We start from the raw sequence: 19,928 nt of genomic DNA on the forward strand, positions 1-19,928 counted from the left end.
AGATCGCAATGACTCCAAACCAAACATTTGAGGAATATAAAACAAAACGAGACACTGAAAATATGCAGACATTTCAGCCAGCTTTGCCAAGAGAAGTCACTGTTGACATTGTTCCACCATGCTGCTGACATCTATAAAGCTGAGCAATAATATATAGAATGAGAGAGCACACACAGTAAGAGTGGAATATTCAAGGACTTGGATTCCTTCTAGTCCTACTTCTATGGGTAACCAGTTAGAGACTGTACATAAAAGCAAAGTAAATAAATGCAGAGATAAAAACCTCAAAGGAGAGCAAGGTCTAGAATACTTCTGGGAATTCAGATGCTCAGATGACAACAAGCCTGGTCTGTGTTTGGTTTATGCAGCTGAAGTACATATACCTATGATTTGTGATAATGAGACTCTCTCAGTGGTTGATTGCAATGCCATCAGCCAAAATTATTGATCTATCATGGAATGAGCGAGGGTTCACAGGATCCTGTGGAGCTTTGAGAGACTGCATAATTTCTGGAGCACTACTGTTGATTTCTGCTGAGCCTTCCACAAATTTCAGGAAACAAATTATAGCATTCTTGAAATGATGGCATGTCTACTCTATGTCTGTACTAGACCTGCAAGGCCTCACTGTTACAAAGTTGCTTAAAGACCTTCCAAATCTGACCTGGAGGCTGAGTGGGCTCTGTGATGCTTCCCAGTTAGTGCAGCACAGTGCAGGACTCACATGCATATCTCTGGCCAGCTCTGTGCTGTCTCCACATAAATACAGCTCTGCTATTTTTGCATCATGTCCCCAGACTGAGAGTTGATTAACTTGTCTCTGTCAAAGTCACTGGGAGACATGAAACACTCAGGGCAATAACCCCGAGTGAAAGAACGGGCACAGGGAGTGAAAATGCACTTACTTACTGCCTACAGTCAATATTAGGAGAGAGAAGAGGGATGATAAAACAGACAGTGATAAAAAGGTGTAGTGGGGTGTGAGCTCAGAACACTGTGAATTTTCTCAGTCATTAGTTATAAAAAATAAATAAATCTGGAACTGTGTTAAGGACGGCAATTCCAGACACCATTTGGGATTTCCATTACAAAACTGCACTTCTTGCAACAGATGTCAAGATCATCAGTTCTGGGGCCTCTGTATCTGAAAAGCTATGCACTCCAACCTGCAAAGCACAGGGCTTGTATGTGATCTGAAGCTCAAGTCTCATCTCAAGCTCTCTGTGTGGCAAAACAAAATGCTACTCTCTAGATAATAAGAAATCAGCACTGTTTCACATTCACTAATGCAGCAGCTAATTTCCACATGTCAGAAAAAGTGATGCTCTTAATTTTTTCATCAAGAACCAATTGTTAGGCTTGGATTTCCAGCTCCTAGTGTGATAGAGATTAGAAAGTATTGCCAAGGTGACCGATTTCCATATAACCTCGTCTTTCCATCAACTCTGAAAGAAGCGTTTAGCGGTGTCCCTGAATAACCTTGCAAACAGAGCCAGAAAGGGCAAGCCATGCAGCATGCCAAACCTGTGAGCAGTGGCAATTCACAGTGATCAGGATTGCAACCTATGAAGGCTACAAACAAAGGTAGAATATTTGTATGTTTCACGGTTCAGTATCCTCAGCCACCTACCTGAAAGAAGGCTGTAAAACAACCTAGGGAAACTGGAGAAAACGTATGAAACCATACACAGACATAGCAGCAGCTCCTATTGACATCCAAGTTTGTTCCTGTGACAGACCATCAATTCCTTATGCTATCAGACTGCCTACACTTTTCAGGTGAAGCTGGGGCTCTGAATGCATCAGGGTATCTATGAGCACAGAGCAAAGGACAACAGGAAAGAAATAAAATGTGACTCCTGCTATTTGACAGATGTCAAATAGAAACATGGAGGGATGAGCTGATGTGCTTGAAGTCAGGCTGGCAATACTGGAAGTGGAACTAAGGATTCCCTATATACCAAATCCACTGTATCAGGTCTTTTTTTGTAGTTGAACTCTATAAGGGTGTTAACAGTTGAGTGTAATACCCAGGACTTCCCTGTATACTGTCCCTCATTTGGCAAATAACAGTAAGGTTTTTTTGGCAGCTCTGGTAAAAGCTAAGTCTGCAAGGCTAAATAATTAAGACAAATATGAGGTTGGAACATATTTGATTTTACTCACTGTTCTCAGAGACCTCGACCATGTAGTAGAGGACGGGGCTGTTTCCATCAAAAGGACGCACCCAGGAAAGCACCACACTGCGGCTGTACGAGGAATTCAGGATGGCCAGAAGATTCTGAGGGGAATGAGGCAGCTCGCTGTGAAGGAAAAGAGAAAGGAAGATAAAAAATGCACAGCAGAATCAATCTGTATTTCATTCAGGACAGTTGTATAGGCAGCTAAAGGCACATGACATCAGACTTATATGATGACAGATATAAAACTACCAGCAGCCATTGTGCAATTAAATAAATGAAAGGCATCTCTACATTATTCACAATTTTGTCCTATTTGGGAAAAAAAAACCCACAACTTTTGCAGAAAGTCCCAAGGCTGATGCTTAGAACAGCTAATGGAAATGTTGCTAAATGAGGAAGAAGCCAATTTTCATACTGCTTTTTGATTGAGACAAGTTGGTCAATAAATTTTCTTCTCACTTCTTTTCCCCTTCTTACAATGATGTCCTAGAAACATGACAGCAGTAATGCATATAAACAGTAAAACACATGGGAGATATGATTTAACATGGAATTTTTCATACTCAAGGAAGCAGAAGACATTGACACTATCCATATAGAGCTACTAATCAAAATTACCATATGTATTCTTAGGCTACAGAACAGCTTGATTTACTCATGGATTCAGGCTTATCCTGTCATGGGTAGAATCCTTCCTTCTTATAATAAGGATTTTTTTGGAAGCACCCAACCAGAAAATGTAGAGAAAATGCCTGTAGAAACCCCACAGAAATACAAAATGAAACAGTAAAAAATAAAAATAAAACAGCAGCTCAATTAAAATGTGTAATTTCTCGGTATAAAGGCAATTTATGGAACAACATTTCATTTGGACTCATTTCCTGAAAGTCAGAGCCTGCATGGTGCAGTGAGAAAACTAAATTCTGCTATGTTCCTTATGTGCTGAACTGCATCCAGCGACGAGTCCTTCAGCAATTATATTCAAGCCTGACTTTTGTTCCTTCCATTCTGGTTTTTAGTAGGACAGGAATCTCTGAGAGGAAAGGAAGAGCAAGGAGGACCAGTTGTTGCCCATTCAGTCAGTGCTTCTTCCCAGGAAAGCTCAGTGGCATCTTTCCCTCAACATGAGCTGCTCATCTGCTCTGGCCAGAGCAGAAAGCCACAAGCAGACCTTATATGCTTAATATTAAAAACAGTAATTTCACACAGTAATGTATCATGCTACTGAAGGCTTGCAGTTATTTAAAAACCGCAACTCCTCAGCCACTCACAAAAGTAAATACAGACTCTGGCTTTAAGCCAGAAGAATGATTATGCTCTGGATTCAGGTTTCTGCTGGAAGATTGAGGAACGCAGAAGTGAGGAGCCAAAGAGTTACAAGAGAAATGCACAAGTAGAAGGCTCTCACTTCCCACCTCTCCCCAGGCTGGAAGGGCTTTAGGGCTCCATTCCTAGGGCTGAGCTTGAGACTCCATGGGTCCTCCCCTCTCATTTGATTTTAAATGCCTAAGCAAATCAGAGGCATGGTCACCCCAGGCTCTTTCTGTGGAAAGACAACTTGGAGGATCATTTTGGTATTAATGTCATTCAAGTGCTTGGCCAAGACACCTTGATCTTTCCACTGATTACAAGTTTAGGTATCACTTGGGTCAGGGCTGGCAGCACCCAGGCTTGGATTTTTGTGCAAAAGCAGCAGATATATGGTCAGTTTTAGAGGATTAGAGGAAACATCAGGCACAGACAAGAGCATGAACGCGCCCAACAGATGCAAACTTTGAGCAGAGTGCTGCAAAGCTTAGGGAAGAGGGGGACGTGAAAACAAAGTAGAAGGGCAGCTGGCCTGCAAGGCAAAATAGAAGAAAAAGCCTGCCACACGAGAAGCATGGAGTGAGGTTTAAGATACAGCCATTTACACAGGGACTACAGGCGGGTGCTACTTAATTTTGAATGAAACATTAAATTATAATAAACATTAAACCTCCGCTATAACTTATCATCGTGTCCCTGAGCAAGCTGGCTAGAAAAATGTTTTTGTGATTAAGTTGGCAAAGGAAATTACTGCAGGAGAGTGAAACCTCTTGTTGTGATGGCTCGAGAAGTCGCAGTCCCCACTTCATTTATCACCAGGCCCAGTGGGATGAGCTCAGTGCTGGACTGAGGCTCTGGCTCTTCCAGAAGGTAATGCTCACAGAGAGCAATGTGGAGGGATGGCCAGAGGGAGCTGACTGCTAACCTATCCTTTGGGAACTCCTCCTCCAACAACGGGACAAACTGCTGGAATCTGTTGAGGATATTCTCAGGGTGTGCATTTACTGGGTAATCTTGTTTCCCTTATGTTCAGCAGGTCTGAACTAACAGTTGATTTGAGGACAGAGGCTACGCTACAGAAGGAAGAGGCTACACGAGTAAAAGGCCTTATGGATCAGTCCTTTTCTCAGGGCACAAATAATAGAAGACTTTGGCAGGAGAAAAGACTTTCCTTTCTTCACATTTTTCAAAGCACAATTTCAGGTTAAATGTGTTTGTTTTTTTTTTTTGCTGACGATTTGCGTTTAGTTGATGATTCTGTTAGGTTGATACAAAATGGCAATCTGTCAGCAACATGATGGAAACAGGCGCCTCTGCTCAGACTGGACAGCACGAGCTGCAGCAGCCAGACAGCACACCTATCTCCACTAATATCATATTCTTTACCCATATGTGTCCACACTGAACAGGAACAGATGGTGCTCACAGATTTAAATCCCCCAAGACAGACGTTATAAGTGCCTAAGAAACACACCTGGACAGAAATAAATATTTAAAACTACAAAGACTTTCCAGCACAGAAGTGTACTTTTCTCTCTGTAGTATACAAAAGCAGAGATTAATAAATAGCAGCTCCTACCTTAGCAAGCACTTGCACATTGTTCCCCTCTCACTTGCTACTGCATACACGGAACAGATGATAAATGAGGTTTGTACCACCACCATGAACATTCACATTCCCAAAACAGATCATTGCTTCTTTCTTAGGAAGATTACTTTTTCTTGCTGCAAACATTCAAGAAGTCATTGCAGGAAATAGTAATTTCAAGTCTTTGGCAGGATGAGAACTGCTCGACTTCTCGTACACCAAGAAAGTGGGTAAGGTTTAGGACAGTAACAGCAGGGCACACAGCAGCCCTTGATCAGACATTGGAAACTAATAATCCAGCATTATCATCCGTTTATTTTTTTTTTTCATTGAAGCCCCAAACAGGAAATATATGAAGGTTTTCCAATATCTTAAGGACTCATGCCTCTAATGCTGAAGAGCTGCACGGAGTCAAGTTTTCTATGACTTGCTTCATATGATAGCAAAAACCATATACAGACCCCTTTGAAATCTGTAATTGATAGATAAGCCCAGGGTTAATGGCGTAGCCACCAAAGTGACCTGAGGGGTCTCTGACAAAGCAATTAAAATGGCAGATTTGCACAAAAAAGACATGGAGCTATTATGACAATCTAGGAGAGAAGTATTAGCTACTTACAGATGATACATGTTCAAAACAGAAACTCTAATGTTTTGAGTCAGCTCATCACTGCCAGAGGGTAGCTGAAAAATTTACTCAGCAAACACATACAGTGTTTTACAAAATTAGCTAAAACAGACTATTTGCTACGGGAAATAAACCAGACATGGTTTGGAGAGATTTCTGAGAAAAATGGTCCAACAGCAGGTAATTAGAGAGACTGTGACTGAAGAGAGGATTACTAAAAAGGCAAGGGAGATTAAACAAGTTTTCTTGTCAGTTTATAAAAAAAACCCTGCTCCCACTTCGTAAATGACTTCCTAAATCAGGTCCCTCGTACACGTTCTACTTGGGAGCAGGTGGTTCATCTGCTAGACCTGATAATTTGCTAAGAAGTTGAGGCAGGAAATCTAGCAAAGCTCTCAGCCTTGATGGCTTTGCTCATAAAAGTTTATAACATTTTAAATAAAGAAACACATCATGTGTTGCTCAGGACTTCCCAGTGTCTTTTGCTGGAAGGATTGATTCCTGCAAGGCATCGATTAGTTTGGAGGATTTTTGTCTCTTGCACGCCTATAACAAGGTGGACTTTTGAAATTAAACACCTGCCAAACCCCAGAGCACACAGATTTGTTTCCTGCCTCATTCAGGCAGTCTCTGCAAGCTCAAGCCTACAGATGTCTTGGGAAAGGCTCTTGAATTTTATGCTTTATTTTCACTAAAAACACCAATGTTTCTGATAGCCCTTTGATGAACAGATGATTGTATTTCCAAGTGCATTTCTGGGTGGTACTTCTTTCTGAATATCAAGTGTATTTAGACTCAGCGGTAAACCTTATTTCTTGGATAACACCTCAACTGAGAGGCTGGAAAAAATAAATAGAAGATTTCTTTTTCAGTGATGAAGGAATAATGTACTTTCAAGCTTGACATCCTTCCTGCTTTCAGTGTCTGCTAAAAGGAAAAGAGATGAGCTGCCGGAATTCAGGGACATGGGACCATGTGAAGATAGGTTTGTAATGAGACATCATTTTCATTTGTTACTCCACATTGTTCTCATTGCTCTTGTTTAGTAACCAAGTTATTTGGAAGAAGCATCAATTACAAATATCTGAAAAAAAAATCAGAATTCCTTTTTAAGTGATTGACAATGGCAGTGCTGTGCATTCTTGGCAACACAGTAGGTTTTATAATAACTGGTTAGCTCACCTCTCCTGCCTTTGAAGAAGACAGAGCGATAATAGCTCTTTGGTGAAAGAGATCTGAAAGAAGATGAACTTGCTGCCAGGAATAAATTGCCTATTTTTATATTACATTGTCCTCTCCATATTTTTGCATAGAAAAAGAGCCTAAAAGATTTTACTCGATGTTGTGACATAACAGAGGCTTGTAAAGGGCTTTGATTTTCCAACAATGTAGCATTACCATACTTCTCAGTCACATTCATACAACAAAGAGATCCCTTAGTATGGACTGCAGAGGCAGATATTGAGCAGCAGGTATCATCAGGCATAGATAGTGGTAATTCTGAATATTTTATATACACAGAGAACCCTCAGGATATTCTGAGCTGGAATCTGCAGTGTTTCCTGTCAGGAGAGTGATACACTCTGATAACTCAGCTTATGTAGCTCCAGGAACAAGCTTTATTTTCTCTGTATGTATTCCATCCCATATTGTATTTATAGGAACATAAAAGCAGGCTAAATGGAGTTGGTGTGTTTCAATACATACAATTATTTTTCAGAATCTAATGTTATGACTTGGAAGAATGCAAGAGAAGCACAAGCTCATCATCTGCAAATGTTTCTGTATTTGCAGTTGAGAAGATCTACCAGCAGTGGAATAAATAACTAAGTAAAAAAACTAAAATTCATCTCTTACAGGAGAGAAACATCACTTGTGAATGTTTTACCTCGTGCAAATCAAATCAAGTGATGTGTACATGAAGAATAAACACATTTAGAGGGAAGACAAATGAATGAATAGAGTATCTTGACTAGCAATTAGTTTCCGTGCCCAAGTACCATCAGTGCAAAATTGATGAGCACAGTAACCTTTGGCTGCACTTTAGCAAGTTCTTCATTAGTTTGCTGGCTTTCAGTTTCAAATACCTTATTTCTTCATAGACATGCTGAGAAAAATGATCCATCCTGCTTGCACTACCAATGTATACCGTGTTAGAACTCTACTGTGCTATCAGCCTGTGTTCTTCTGGCAAGAAATGGTCCCTTTTTTTCCCAAGCCTGTCTTCAAACAGGGGAAGAAAAAGGAGGAAAAAGTTCTCTTTCCTTTTTTCACAGATTAGAAAACCAAACCACTCACAGATTGAATAACTGAAGGTCACCCTGTAGGTCAATGGTTTTGAATTGGATCAGCCTGAATAGAAATCAGTAGCAAACTTATTTGTGCCTTTGAAAATTTCTTGTTACGTGCCCAGAGGTAAAGGAGGGATATGCCAGGTCCTGGGGGAAAAAAGCTGGTGAGACAATCAGAGCTGTCAGATGGAGGTAGGTAGGCTACAGTATTATCCATTGGTAGACTGCTCCGGTCTGTAATTGGTTGAGAGGCCTCCTCTGAACATTTGTCTGACATTAGTGCTGCTCAAGGCACTGAAGTGTAAGTGCTCATCGATGGGAATGTACATGCCCTGTTTGTTAATGTTCTGCACAAGAGAATTATCTGGGAGAACTGGGAATGTTATAGATCTGTCATTCGTACACTAGCTAAATTTAATTTATGCTTTACTTCTGACATTTCCTTTCTACATATTTTCTTCCTCATTTCACTTCTGTTGTATCATGTATCTCTATTTCTCACAGATTTGTGCTGCCGAGCCAAATGATAATGACAAAAGCTGCAAAGGAATTCAATGTTTTTGGCATTATTGCACTACCAGCAGCACCACTTTGAAATAAAATGTCACACTTCCAGGTATGATCGAGTGACTTATCAGTTACTGAAGTCCTCCACAGGAGTGGGTTTGATATATTTCTTTAATTCCTTCAAGAAAGACAGGTTGTGAGCCATCAGCAACAGAACATGGGAAGAAGCAGAGACCCAGGATGAAGAGCTGCTGCAGAGCACTGGGGCATGGAGAAGCAGCAGAGCTGCAGAGAGCTGGGTGAGGGGGGGCAGGCAGGCACATGGAATATGCTGGTTAACTTCTAGCATGAGTTTTACAGAGTGTAAAACTGTTACTGGTCAACAGGAAGCTGTGAATAAATACATCTGCTGTGCTACAGTGGGTCACCACATAGGACATCTTTCGGTATTTAGGATGAAGCTGCTGAAGCGTTTGGCACATTTTTGCAGCTCACTTCAAAGTCCAGATTTTAACCTTCTTTTCTGTCTACACTCCGTAATTTTCTGCCCTCCACTCAAAAACAGCCTCAGAGAAAAAGAAAGTATGATTATATAGTAGCAATATATTTTGAATTGTCTTCTGCTCTTGGATCCAAACCAGCAGTAAAATGCACTCCGGGAGGAGAGCTGAGGAGCGCTTAATTAGAGAAAGAATGTATGACCGCTCTCTGCAAACGGGCATCTGATCTTGCCTTGGCACTGTCAGAATAACGCTGTATCAAACAGGGCCCTGCATAGCAAATCTCTGAGGTGAACTCATTATTCTGCCAACAGCAGAAGTTGCCATCTTCTCAGAGATATCAGGCATGACCAGCAGAAACAGATGCAATTTGAGTTAAATTAAAGCATGTGGCACTACTCAAATAAAAAAAAATAAGACTACATAAAACATTACCGTCTTACTCATTTGATCTGTTTCACACATGGACCAAAATCACAGTTGTTGCTTTTAGTGATAAAAATAAAATGGAAGCTTACTTCGCTCCAGTGGAATGACAGGAATAGAAAATACAGAACCATGCAATGCCATTTTTATAATCCTTTTTCAGAAGCAATGTGTACTTTAAGTATTATTTTTTTTTTTTCTTAACTGAATTTTTAAAGATTCTTAGGAATAAAGAAAGGCAAACGTAAAAATATTTTTCTCTGGAACTCTAGTCTAAAGAGAATGAAAAAATAAGCAATATCTACTGAGGGACCAGCTATTTTTATGTATGTTTAACAGAGAAAGAGCACTAAAGGAGGAAAATGTTTTCCTATAACCTTGGCATCACAGCCCACCACCTGGGCTTGATGGGAAAGTCCAACAGCATGGGATGATGGAAGGATTCATGTTGGAAGGGGCCAAACCCCCACACAGAGCAGGACCAGTCATAAAATCAGACCAGTTTATCCAGTCTGGTCTAAAAAACTTCCAACCTTTGGGGTCAAACCTGCTCCTCACATGTGGACTTGGCATTTGTCCTTGGTGAATTTTCTAAGGTTCTTGTCAGTCCATTTCTCAGCCTATCTAGGTTCCTATGAATGATGGTCTCACATTGAGGTTCTCCACCCATTTTGTGCCATTTACAAACCTGATGAGTACGCATTCCAACATCTCCTCCAGATCCTTGATGAAGATGTTGAACAGGACATGCCCCATTATAATCCCATGCATTAGTCCACTTATTACTGCCTTCATGCAGACTACAGCTATTAATTGTTATCCCCCGAGCTCAGCCATCCAATCTATTGAATGTGATGCAGAGAAATACACTGAAGTGGAAGTAACTTCTGAGTGACTTGAAACTCAGTCACTTGAAAGTCCAAGTAGCACAGCAGCATGCAAAAGGAAGGACATCTCAAAGCAATTTAATTCACAATGAACCAGCCTTAATTTCCCACTGAAATAAGTAAATACCTAAAAAAAATGTATGAGGGTATCTGAAAACCAGCATAGCCTTGTGTTCAAGATGGAATTACTCACATCACTTCTAGACGAGCCATTCGGGAATCGTTTCCTCCAAAAGAAATGACCTCACAGGTATAGTCCCCGATGTCACCTGACCACGTCTGGCTGATGAGGAGGGTTCCATCTTTCTCTACTGTGATCCTGGAACTGCTGGATGGATTTATTACAACGCTGTCCTTCTTCCAAACATACCTGAATATTACAATGTTTTGGTTAGTAATTACTTGGAAGAAATTTGAAATACATTTATCTGAACTATGCAAAATACCAGCTTCTGTAATAACAAATTAGAAATGTCAGGCCTCTATGGATACTTTCAGGAACAGTGCCTGCTTCAAATTTTAACTTTAGATCAGTGATCAGAATAAGAAATGTAATTACAGAATAAGAAATGTAATTACATCCAAGATGCAATACACTTTATAAACAATACTGCGTATTTCAAAAAGAAAAGACCTAGTGCTCATGAACACCCAAGTTCACAAGTCCACCTTCACCAGCAGTTCAAGCTGCAACACCAGTTATACTACTAAAGGTAACAGCACAACACAGCTCTGCAAAGACCGTATCAACCTTACACTGATAGAATCAGTAACATCTTTAACCGTTGTGGCAAAGTTCACCAGTTTATCATCCCTTAAAGGACACATACCAACAGGTCACAGATAAGTGTCCAGTCCATGGTCTTGCAATTAAGTATCTCTACATAACATTTTTTACATCTTTATATCTCCTTCTGAAGTTCTTTCTGCAGTTGACCCTTCTGACACCCTTCAAGCTGTTCCTTGCATTTTCTTTAATTTGGCTTTCAGTCTACATACATTTTCACGGTAAATTTATTTTTAAATGGTGAACTTCCTCTAGATGCTCTAGTACAAATGTTAATAGTTCATACAAGTTGCTTTTTTTTTCCTTCTCCCTTTATGCAGTAAAAGCAGAATATAGCCTCTAGTTATTGAGCTGCTTCCAAGAACATGGGCACATTGCGCATCGCTTTCATACACCACAGTGTAGACATGTTTGAAATCCTATTCCTTCTCTTTGGCTTTTACTCTCATTAACTATCAGCTTCTGACAAGTTGCTTTTATTGATAGTGTATTAACCTTGACAGTAAAATCATGGAAGGCTATATTGAAGTCATGAAGTGGAACATAGCTCATTGTAAATAATACATAAGGCTGAAATGGAAGATGGGATTTATATGATTAATGATACAGTGTACAACCTTATAATGCAGTAATAGGGGGTCTGGTGTTAAAATTTGGGGTCCTGAAACTTTTCACCTAATGCTATTCATATAGCTTATAGAATTGAGCTCAGATAAACCATACAAACAAGAACTGACACCACCAACCTGATTGAAATTCTAGGATCATGAGTTGCTTCACATCGCAGAGTGGCTGTAGTTCCTTTGATCACAGTGCTATTCTCAGGAGGGTGAACAATGAAAGTCCGATCTGAAAGGAACACAAGCCATAGTTCAGGTGAAATTACAGCATTTTGACTTGGATATTCACTCGGGGAGCAGGCAACTGAACATTTGTCATTCAAAGCAAGCAGGCCATTCCTCTTCAAGTCTTTGCTATGAAGCCTCCCCTGCCTCTAATGTCATTGTGTCAAGAAGAGGTTGTATGCTGTGGGGTGCGGGAGGCGAAGGCAGCAGAGGGCACGTGTCTGAATCAGCAGTGCTACAGCTGCACTGACTCTCACTTGTCTTTGTGGGAAGCCTCTCTGGCAACTCCCTGAAGTCCTAACGTTTATAACACGTTAAGGATGAATCAAAACATGCATTTTGTCAGAAAACAAGTCACACAATTTAGAGTGGAGAAAACAAAAACAAGGAAAATCTGTGCAAAAGAAAAAAATGTTAGAAAAATTATCCAGAAAGAGGAAAGCTTGAATGGCATTCTATAAAGAGGTTAAGGGAGGAGGAGTTTTTGGTAGTCTGAATTTTTTCACATAGGGAAATATGTTGTTTACTTAAATGTTTCAAAACATCTTTATTCAAGCACCTCCTGGAGACACAGAAGACAAAAACTGCTGTAACTACAGCAACCAAATCTGGTGTGAAAGATCTCTGTTTTGCTCAGCACACAGCAGTAGCAGCAGATAGCATCATCTGGAGCAGGTAGACAACTAGGGGTGAGGAGATACGTGGATAATGTGGATAATGTTAATCAGTCCCAATTCTCCACAGAGATAATCAGCATCTACTGAGATCTCATTTGTGCACAAAAAGAAATCATCAGCAAAATCAAAAGCTACACCCAGGAGCATGGAATGTTGGCATTATTCCTGATGCACCTATGCGTGCCTTCCAGCTTTACACTGGTGAAGTTTTACATAAATATTAGGTCAGAATCACTCCTCCTTTCCCCTCCAATGCTGTATCAATGAACAGAAACAGAATCAATCCCTTGAGAATTAACAGTAAGGATCTCTGACATCCTGGATGTCAATCAGTTTACAAGATCCTGACTTTACGTTGTCAATGAGGTATAAATCTAACAGTCGTGTGTCAAAAGCACTTTACATTTACTCCCAGTATGGTTTTCAGGTATTCCCAAGTTCAAAAGGAAAAATGCTACTGATGTAACGTGTACATTTTTGGGATTAACAGATGTCAAATACACACCACACATCTGTGGTGTAATCAGCCTCAGGGCTGTACTTCAAGTATAGGAGAAAAGAGTTACTCATTACTTCTGTATTTCTCACTATCATCTTCATTGTCTTCAATTGGTTTTAGTCCCAGCTCAAGGATCATTGTTTCCTACCAATAGCAACAACACACACTGCACTTTAACCCTTCAGCTGCTGCTTCAGATCAGACACACGAAACTTATGTTTTGCCTCTCACTCAGGGGTAATACAGGGGAACCTAACTGATTCAATTTTTTACACCAACAGAGGGGAAAAATAGAGATCAAGGGCAAACGATGAAAGACTAAATCACTTCACAGGCTGCCCTGTGCCATGCCAATCTGTAACATGAGAGAGTAGAAGTGTGCTGCACTTTGCTTTGGCTTCCAAGAACGCCCAGGGTCACAAAGAAATGCACAGTTAGGAGGAAAATCACATCCACTGTATTTGTAGCCACAGCCTTTGTAACAGCATGGGCTGTTTTATACTGCCTGCAGACTGCTGGAGGCAGAAAACAACTTGCAAACAGCCAAATCCACAAAGTAAAAGGGCAGATTTGCAATGCAGACTAAGGCAAGTTTCACCATTGCAAAACCCGAGTGAAACTGTAAGCGTGACTAGATGCTCCACTGAAGCACACAACCTTTCACAAAATGAAACAGCTTATATGTATGATTTCTAAAACAAAATGGGTACTTGTGATATGTTTCCTAAAACAGTACGTTATCACCACTGAACTATACAAGATCTCTTTTATGAGAAAAGCATAACTCGGTATGAAAATGTCCTGGTCATACACCAAAATCCAATTAGCACTTGATTCAAGTCAGACTTTAAACAAAGCATTGTCCTTACTCCACACTGTCAGCATCACAAAAGCATTCAGAGCTCCTTCGGAGTTGACTGCATGGCAAGTATAATTGCCAGCATCCTGAAGGAACACGGGCGTTATCTGGAGCCCTCCGGATTCCAGAAGAATGAACCGAGGAATCTGAACTGAGCCACTGGCTAAGATCTGGTTTCCTGAAACACAGAAAGGAAAAGCAGCATGATTAATGTCACGTAGGCTGCATGGCTGAGGCACTGCAGTCCCAGCTCTTACAGACATGGATGGTATCAACCTATCTGGGCCACTGGCTCGCAGCAGGACCTCTACAATCCTTGGCTCATAGAACTAGAGCAATATTAAATAGAATTACAGAATCTCAGGAGTAGGAACAGATAAGAAAACAAGCAGTTCCACAACAGTGTAGTAAGTGGATACCTTTCCTCCACGAGATGGCAGGTTTTGGAGCCCCTGAAACTTCACAGGTCAGCATGGCAGTCATCCCTTCAGTCACAGTGGTGTCCTCTGGAGGCTGTATAAATGCTGGCTTAATGTCTAGAATCAAACAATTTGAAATCTCAGCAGATCAGTTATCAGAAAGATGCCTTTCCTATTATCGTGGACTGCTTTACATCCACTTTTACAGTGCTGATCATGGAGAAGGACATGACAATAATGCATGAAAACCTCTCAGCAGTGACTGTAACCTTTCATTATTCATCTCCAAGGAATTACCTAATTCAGTTTATTACCTACCTGGAAAATAAAAATCTATCAGCACTTACACGTGTACAAGTAAGATGGCTTACAGATAAAGGCAGATAAAGCTTTGAATGAGTGTTTGGGGGAAAGTGGGAAATCTAGATAAACAAAACTATTTTTGTTCATCTTCATAACAGAGTTCTTTAAGATGAAAAGCAACTCCAGAAAGGCATTAACTTTGAAACTTAAATGTCAGCCAAAAGAATTTAGAACCCGAGTCTCATCCAAGGCATTTTCCAAGTTTCTTTCACTCTTATTTTCCCCCAGTTGCACTTTACAACACTTTTTTTTTTTCCTTTTTTTTTTTTTTCCTGCAGTTTCCTAGATCTATATTGAACTGATCTAGTTTCTGCAAGCTGAAGAAATTCTGGTCAGTACGTACAGACTGCTCTTGGGCTAAAAAACAGCTTCCTGAAAAGGAGTTACAATATTATGGGAATATATGCCTGTTAATAATTGCTTTTAAAAGAGACAATGAGGATTTGTAATTCTCCCACAGTGAAAAGTGTATTTCATTAACTAAAGCATTTAATCAGGCTTTATGGCCAAAAACTAGACACTAAACTTGAATTTTCTTTGTTTTCCCTGCTAAATGTAGTTGTAGACAAAAGGCAGAAAAAAAAAAAAAAAGCCATGAACAATTATGAAGCAGGGTTACATTACAGTCGAGCCGAATCATTTAATAATGAAGAGGGAAAACCATTTTACAATTAACTTTTCAATTTCTTCCCTTAGTTTTCTTTTCATACCATGAAATAAGAGATTGCCTCAAGCTCCTGTGTTTTCTACAGGGTTCAGCAGGCTGCATTCAGACCAAACTGGGAACGTTGGGGTATCTCACACATAGGACAGCCATATATTATAAGAAATCAAGGTTCAAACTACATGAGCAAGGAGAAACCTGACAGCTGTAGGCTCATCTACAACAACAGCACAACTCATCGAGCCCTATCCCAGCCCCTTACTCACTGGTCACATCCAGGTAGGTGTAGGTCTGTATCTCCCCAGCTTTATTGCTGGCGAAGCACTGGAAGATCCCCGCATCCTGAGGACGCAGCGCGTGGATCCGCAGCCCCCCGCTCAGCAGGACTTTATAGCGGGGGTTTTGCAGCTTGCTGAGGGGAACGGAGTCCTTATACCAAACCAGGGAAGGAATGGGAACACCTGTAAGAAAGACCAGAAGAATGTTATTGTTAGCATGTGCACTATGTGCTTCAGAGAGTTGAAGCATACAGCGCTGTTGTGGTCACGTCCCTTGTATCCCTTCCTTCCACTGTGCTTATTTATACTTTTACAAGCTGCTTTTGATAAATGGGAGGCAGCATTTTACATTATCAATGGTAAGAATACGCAGCAGAACATGTGGGAAAACAGTGAAAGGGGGAATGTTGAGAAAACATGTTATCAAATTACTTTCTTCACCCAATCATATTTCATGCTACTACAAAATAAGATTTATAGCAATTTCACGTTGAAAGCCAGAATCATGCTACTTAAACAGCAGCAGTGTGACATTGCAGCGAGTCTATAAGGCTGTTCCATCCCAAATGAGATTTTTCTGTGCTATTGCAGCTGAGATGTCAAAATAAAAAGGAAATGGCAAATTACACATAAGAGATGAAGTGCTCAGATGACTGTATTCGAGTTCTAATTTGGTAGCTTAGTTTGAGCTAATGTGCGAGCAGCTTGTTGCCCACAATGAGATGGCTTTAAATTATTATTTTTATTCATTCTCAAGCTTCACCTGTTATTTGAAAAACACAGACATTAGGAGAAACAAAAATCCTGCTATAAATACAAGCCCTTTTATTCCTGTTTCCTTTCATGTGCATGTTCTACAAATCATGACATGCTAATTCCAGTTTTGCTGCAGCCATATACCCGTCAGCTGGGATGAAGCAGCCATAAATTCAGTATCCACAGATACTGAATGAAGGATTCTCTTTCCTTCGTGGGATATGAGAGGGCTAGGACTGCTTTCTGCAGATGTTCCTGCCCTGCTCCTCCCATCACTGACTGGCCTTTATATCCTAGAAATCCCCAGCTGATCAAATGCCAAGGGCCCTACGCAGGGATCAGATATTTTATTATGTGATTGGATAATCACAGGATCAGAAGGGTATCAAACTGATTTAAGTGACCTCAGCCCCAAACACGCTTTTATCTTCATAATCAGGTGCTGTTTTTGAACAAACGTCACTTTAAACCTCAGTGCTTCACAGTCCCCTGTAGTAAGGAAAGGATAGCAGGTCCTTGCATCATAGCAAAGCCATAGAGGTGAATTCACAGGTGAGTCACTGAGTCACCGAGCAAAGCCACGTGGGGCATCACAGCAGTGCTGAGATGTCACCGATGAACTGAGCACATGCAGACATTGAATTTCACTGCAGTGTTGACCATGACTTAAGGTCTTCAGAGGGGAAGTGCCACAGGAGAAGCCATACTGTCATTTTAAATATCCCAAGGTGAAATACCACCATATTATACTTTCATGCCTTCTTCCAATACATTCTCTTTCTATAGACAAAAACTACATCAACTGTTTGGAAATCATACACAAACAATGTAAGGAGTGATATAAAAAAAAAAAAAAAGAGTGTTCAATTGCTGCTGCTGTTTTTGTAAACATGTATCATTTACTACAATCACCTCTGATGCTTTTGTTCCGCTGATATAATAAAATGCACTCATAATCTGGGAGGTAATCATCTCAGGAAGAAATCCACGATGCAGAGTGCATTGTCTGACATAGAATGGATGCAGTGTAGGAGCTTCCATTGACATAATTTACATTTCCTGCAGCAGCCAATCTACAGAATTAGCGCAAACTTCCCTGTTCAGAATTCTCGGTGAGAGTGTTATTCATCTCTTGAAGATCCTCCCGGGCAAATACAAATTATCACTGAGTAATGAAGAAACAGATGATGCAAAATGGAATAGTTCTCTTGATGCAGAGAAGCCTGGAAATGATTTCAAGTTTAAATAATAGCAACTCTAGTTTCCCACACGTCACTCGATGGGCACTGAGGAAATAATGCAGCCCCGCATTCAGTACACTCAAACCTTTAACACTGGTGTCATTCCATAAATCCTATTCTTCTAACAGTATTAGTAAACCTTCTAATCCCATAATCACTGAGAGATACACCTTCCTATCACCAACCCAGCTGACAAACTGAATATTACCATCTCTATTTTTCTACGTTTCAGTTACGGATATCTTCCTCTACTCAAAGTTATGAGTCTGAATAATAGGATCTTATCTAAGCGTTCTGATGCCTGTCAGCAGCATTCATTTGGGCTTTAGTGATCTTCCCAGAGAGATTTGTCTTCCAAGTTGTACACATTTTCTTTTATCATCTCACTACCTCTTTAGCTATAAAAATGGCTAAAACCAGCCTCCTTTCTTCTCCACTCTCCCACCGCCCCACTTTTCCTTCTGCCACCCTCCAAGGAATTTTGCTGCTTCTCCTCTCTACAAATTTTGCTGAACAAAAAAATACGAAAAGAAGAAAAGACTTTAAATACACATTGGATGATGCCTTTCCAAGCATTATCCGTCCTATCCTACCTTATTGTTTGAGAGATTACAGAGTGGCCTAAAATAACATAATATTAAGTAAAATAAGCTTAATTCTCAGCATGTACACAGTGCTCTATTTTTTTTCTCTTTTTTTTTTTCTTTCCCAAAGATGGGCTGACAAATCAATCTGGTTCTATGGAGGAGGAGGGGAAGGAGACAGACTGGTTTGGGCTGTGCCACTTTCTCTGTAACCTTGGCAAATGATTTATGCAAGCCAAGGCTCAGTTTCCCCATCTGTGAAACAGATGTTTGTCTCTCTGCCAAATTTCACTTATTTAAGAGTCTGGATGAAAGACTCTAAATATTCATTGTGTCATTTTTGTTATTTATTTTTTACAGTCTTCTCTCTAGCTCCCAGTGGGCAACTGGGGTGTCCCAAAAACATCCTTCCATCTCCTTGTCTAAACAGGTAGAACTAAAGTCCAATTAACCGCGCTCCCCAGACACCCCCTTCAATGCCTGCAGCCCCAAACTCCCCATAAGCAAATAAGAAGAAGCATTTAAAGAAAAGCCATTGAAAATGCATGCAGCATCAGCAAGTGCTGGAAGATATACAGCAGAGCATGGTTACTGCGCAGTCTGATACATTGAAACTCCATTACAGTGAAGTATAAAGCTAGTCTGTGCAAGTTGCAATTTTATTTACAGTTAATCTCTGCTTATACTGTGAAATTAATCTGTCTCTCACACATTCAAGGTGCACAAAGCCTGAGCAAATGGGCTTTGTGCACAGAACCTGATGGGGCCGCGAGAAATCCAATCCATCTTCCTATTTGCAAGGAAGCTGTAGGGCAGCTCTGCAGTTCCCTACACGCCATATTCTAGCTCCCACTTTGAGCAGGGAGACAGCAACCTTCACTTACCCTCTTTATAAAGAGGTTGCTGGTGGTTGCTAGGTCTATGTAATACGGATCAAAAGGCCTCTGCTTAATACTCTATATACAAGCAAGCCCCTTTTAAGTCTGGGCTAGAGATGCTCAGCACAGAAGTGCGTGTGAAGACAGGTTTCCATGCTCCTGCACCACACTGACCAACAAATCAGACATGTATGGGTAGAGTTCAGTAGAAAGAAGTTACTTGTTCCAGGCCAGGTGCCCGTGCCTCCAATAAGACCTCATCTACTGAGAATAGATATGAGTTCCCAATTAAGCTCTTCAGAAGCTTAAGTGCTCAAAGGAAGAGGTAGGGTAGAAGGAAGAATCTAGAAGTCAACACCTTCTCTCTCTGATGTTCCAGGATTATTTTTTCTTCTTTCTTGTTAATTCATGAAGAACATTTGAGACAGCAGAAAGCTTTTCCAGTGACAGTGAGCAGAGAGTGTCAGAGATTTCCCAAATAGCTGTGTGAGATTGAAGCGTTTTTCAGAAATCTCCGAATGTTTTTTCATTCAATTTCCCTAATAATAAAACACTTGTTTTTAATCCTGCTACATGGAAAATCTCCTCCAATATAAAAATGCTAATCTATTTGTCATAACACACTATAAAAATAAAGTCGGTTGTATGTGGTCAGAATGAAGGTCTATCTAGTCACTCCTCCTTCCTTTGAAATTGCCTTGTCTCGGATGCTCAGGCAGTAAAAGCAAGAGCAGCCCAATGACAGAACATTATTTCCACC

General features: G+C 40.5%; 1 protein-coding gene across 1 annotated transcript in view; it reads right to left on the reverse strand.

The window, feature by feature from the left end:
* SDK1 (sidekick cell adhesion molecule 1) overlaps window positions 1–19,928 on the reverse strand; it is a gene marked incomplete at both ends in the record, with an annotated part of 357,418 nt that overhangs the window by 114,712 nt on the left and 222,778 nt on the right. The window contains 6 exons of the mRNA XM_079542659.1: window positions 2,167–2,303; window positions 10,512–10,688; window positions 11,852–11,954; window positions 13,996–14,163; window positions 14,405–14,521; window positions 15,698–15,892. Of these exons, the coding sequence (XP_079398785.1) occupies window positions 2,167–2,303; window positions 10,512–10,688; window positions 11,852–11,954; window positions 13,996–14,163; window positions 14,405–14,521; window positions 15,698–15,892 (897 nt within the window). The remainder of the gene's footprint in view (window positions 1–2,166; window positions 2,304–10,511; window positions 10,689–11,851; window positions 11,955–13,995; window positions 14,164–14,404; window positions 14,522–15,697; window positions 15,893–19,928) is intronic.

The sequence above is a fragment of the Tetrao urogallus genome (assembly GCF_951394365.1).
Source record: "Tetrao urogallus genome assembly, chromosome: 15".
In the NCBI taxonomy this organism is placed as follows: Eukaryota; Metazoa; Chordata; class Aves; order Galliformes; family Phasianidae; genus Tetrao; species Tetrao urogallus.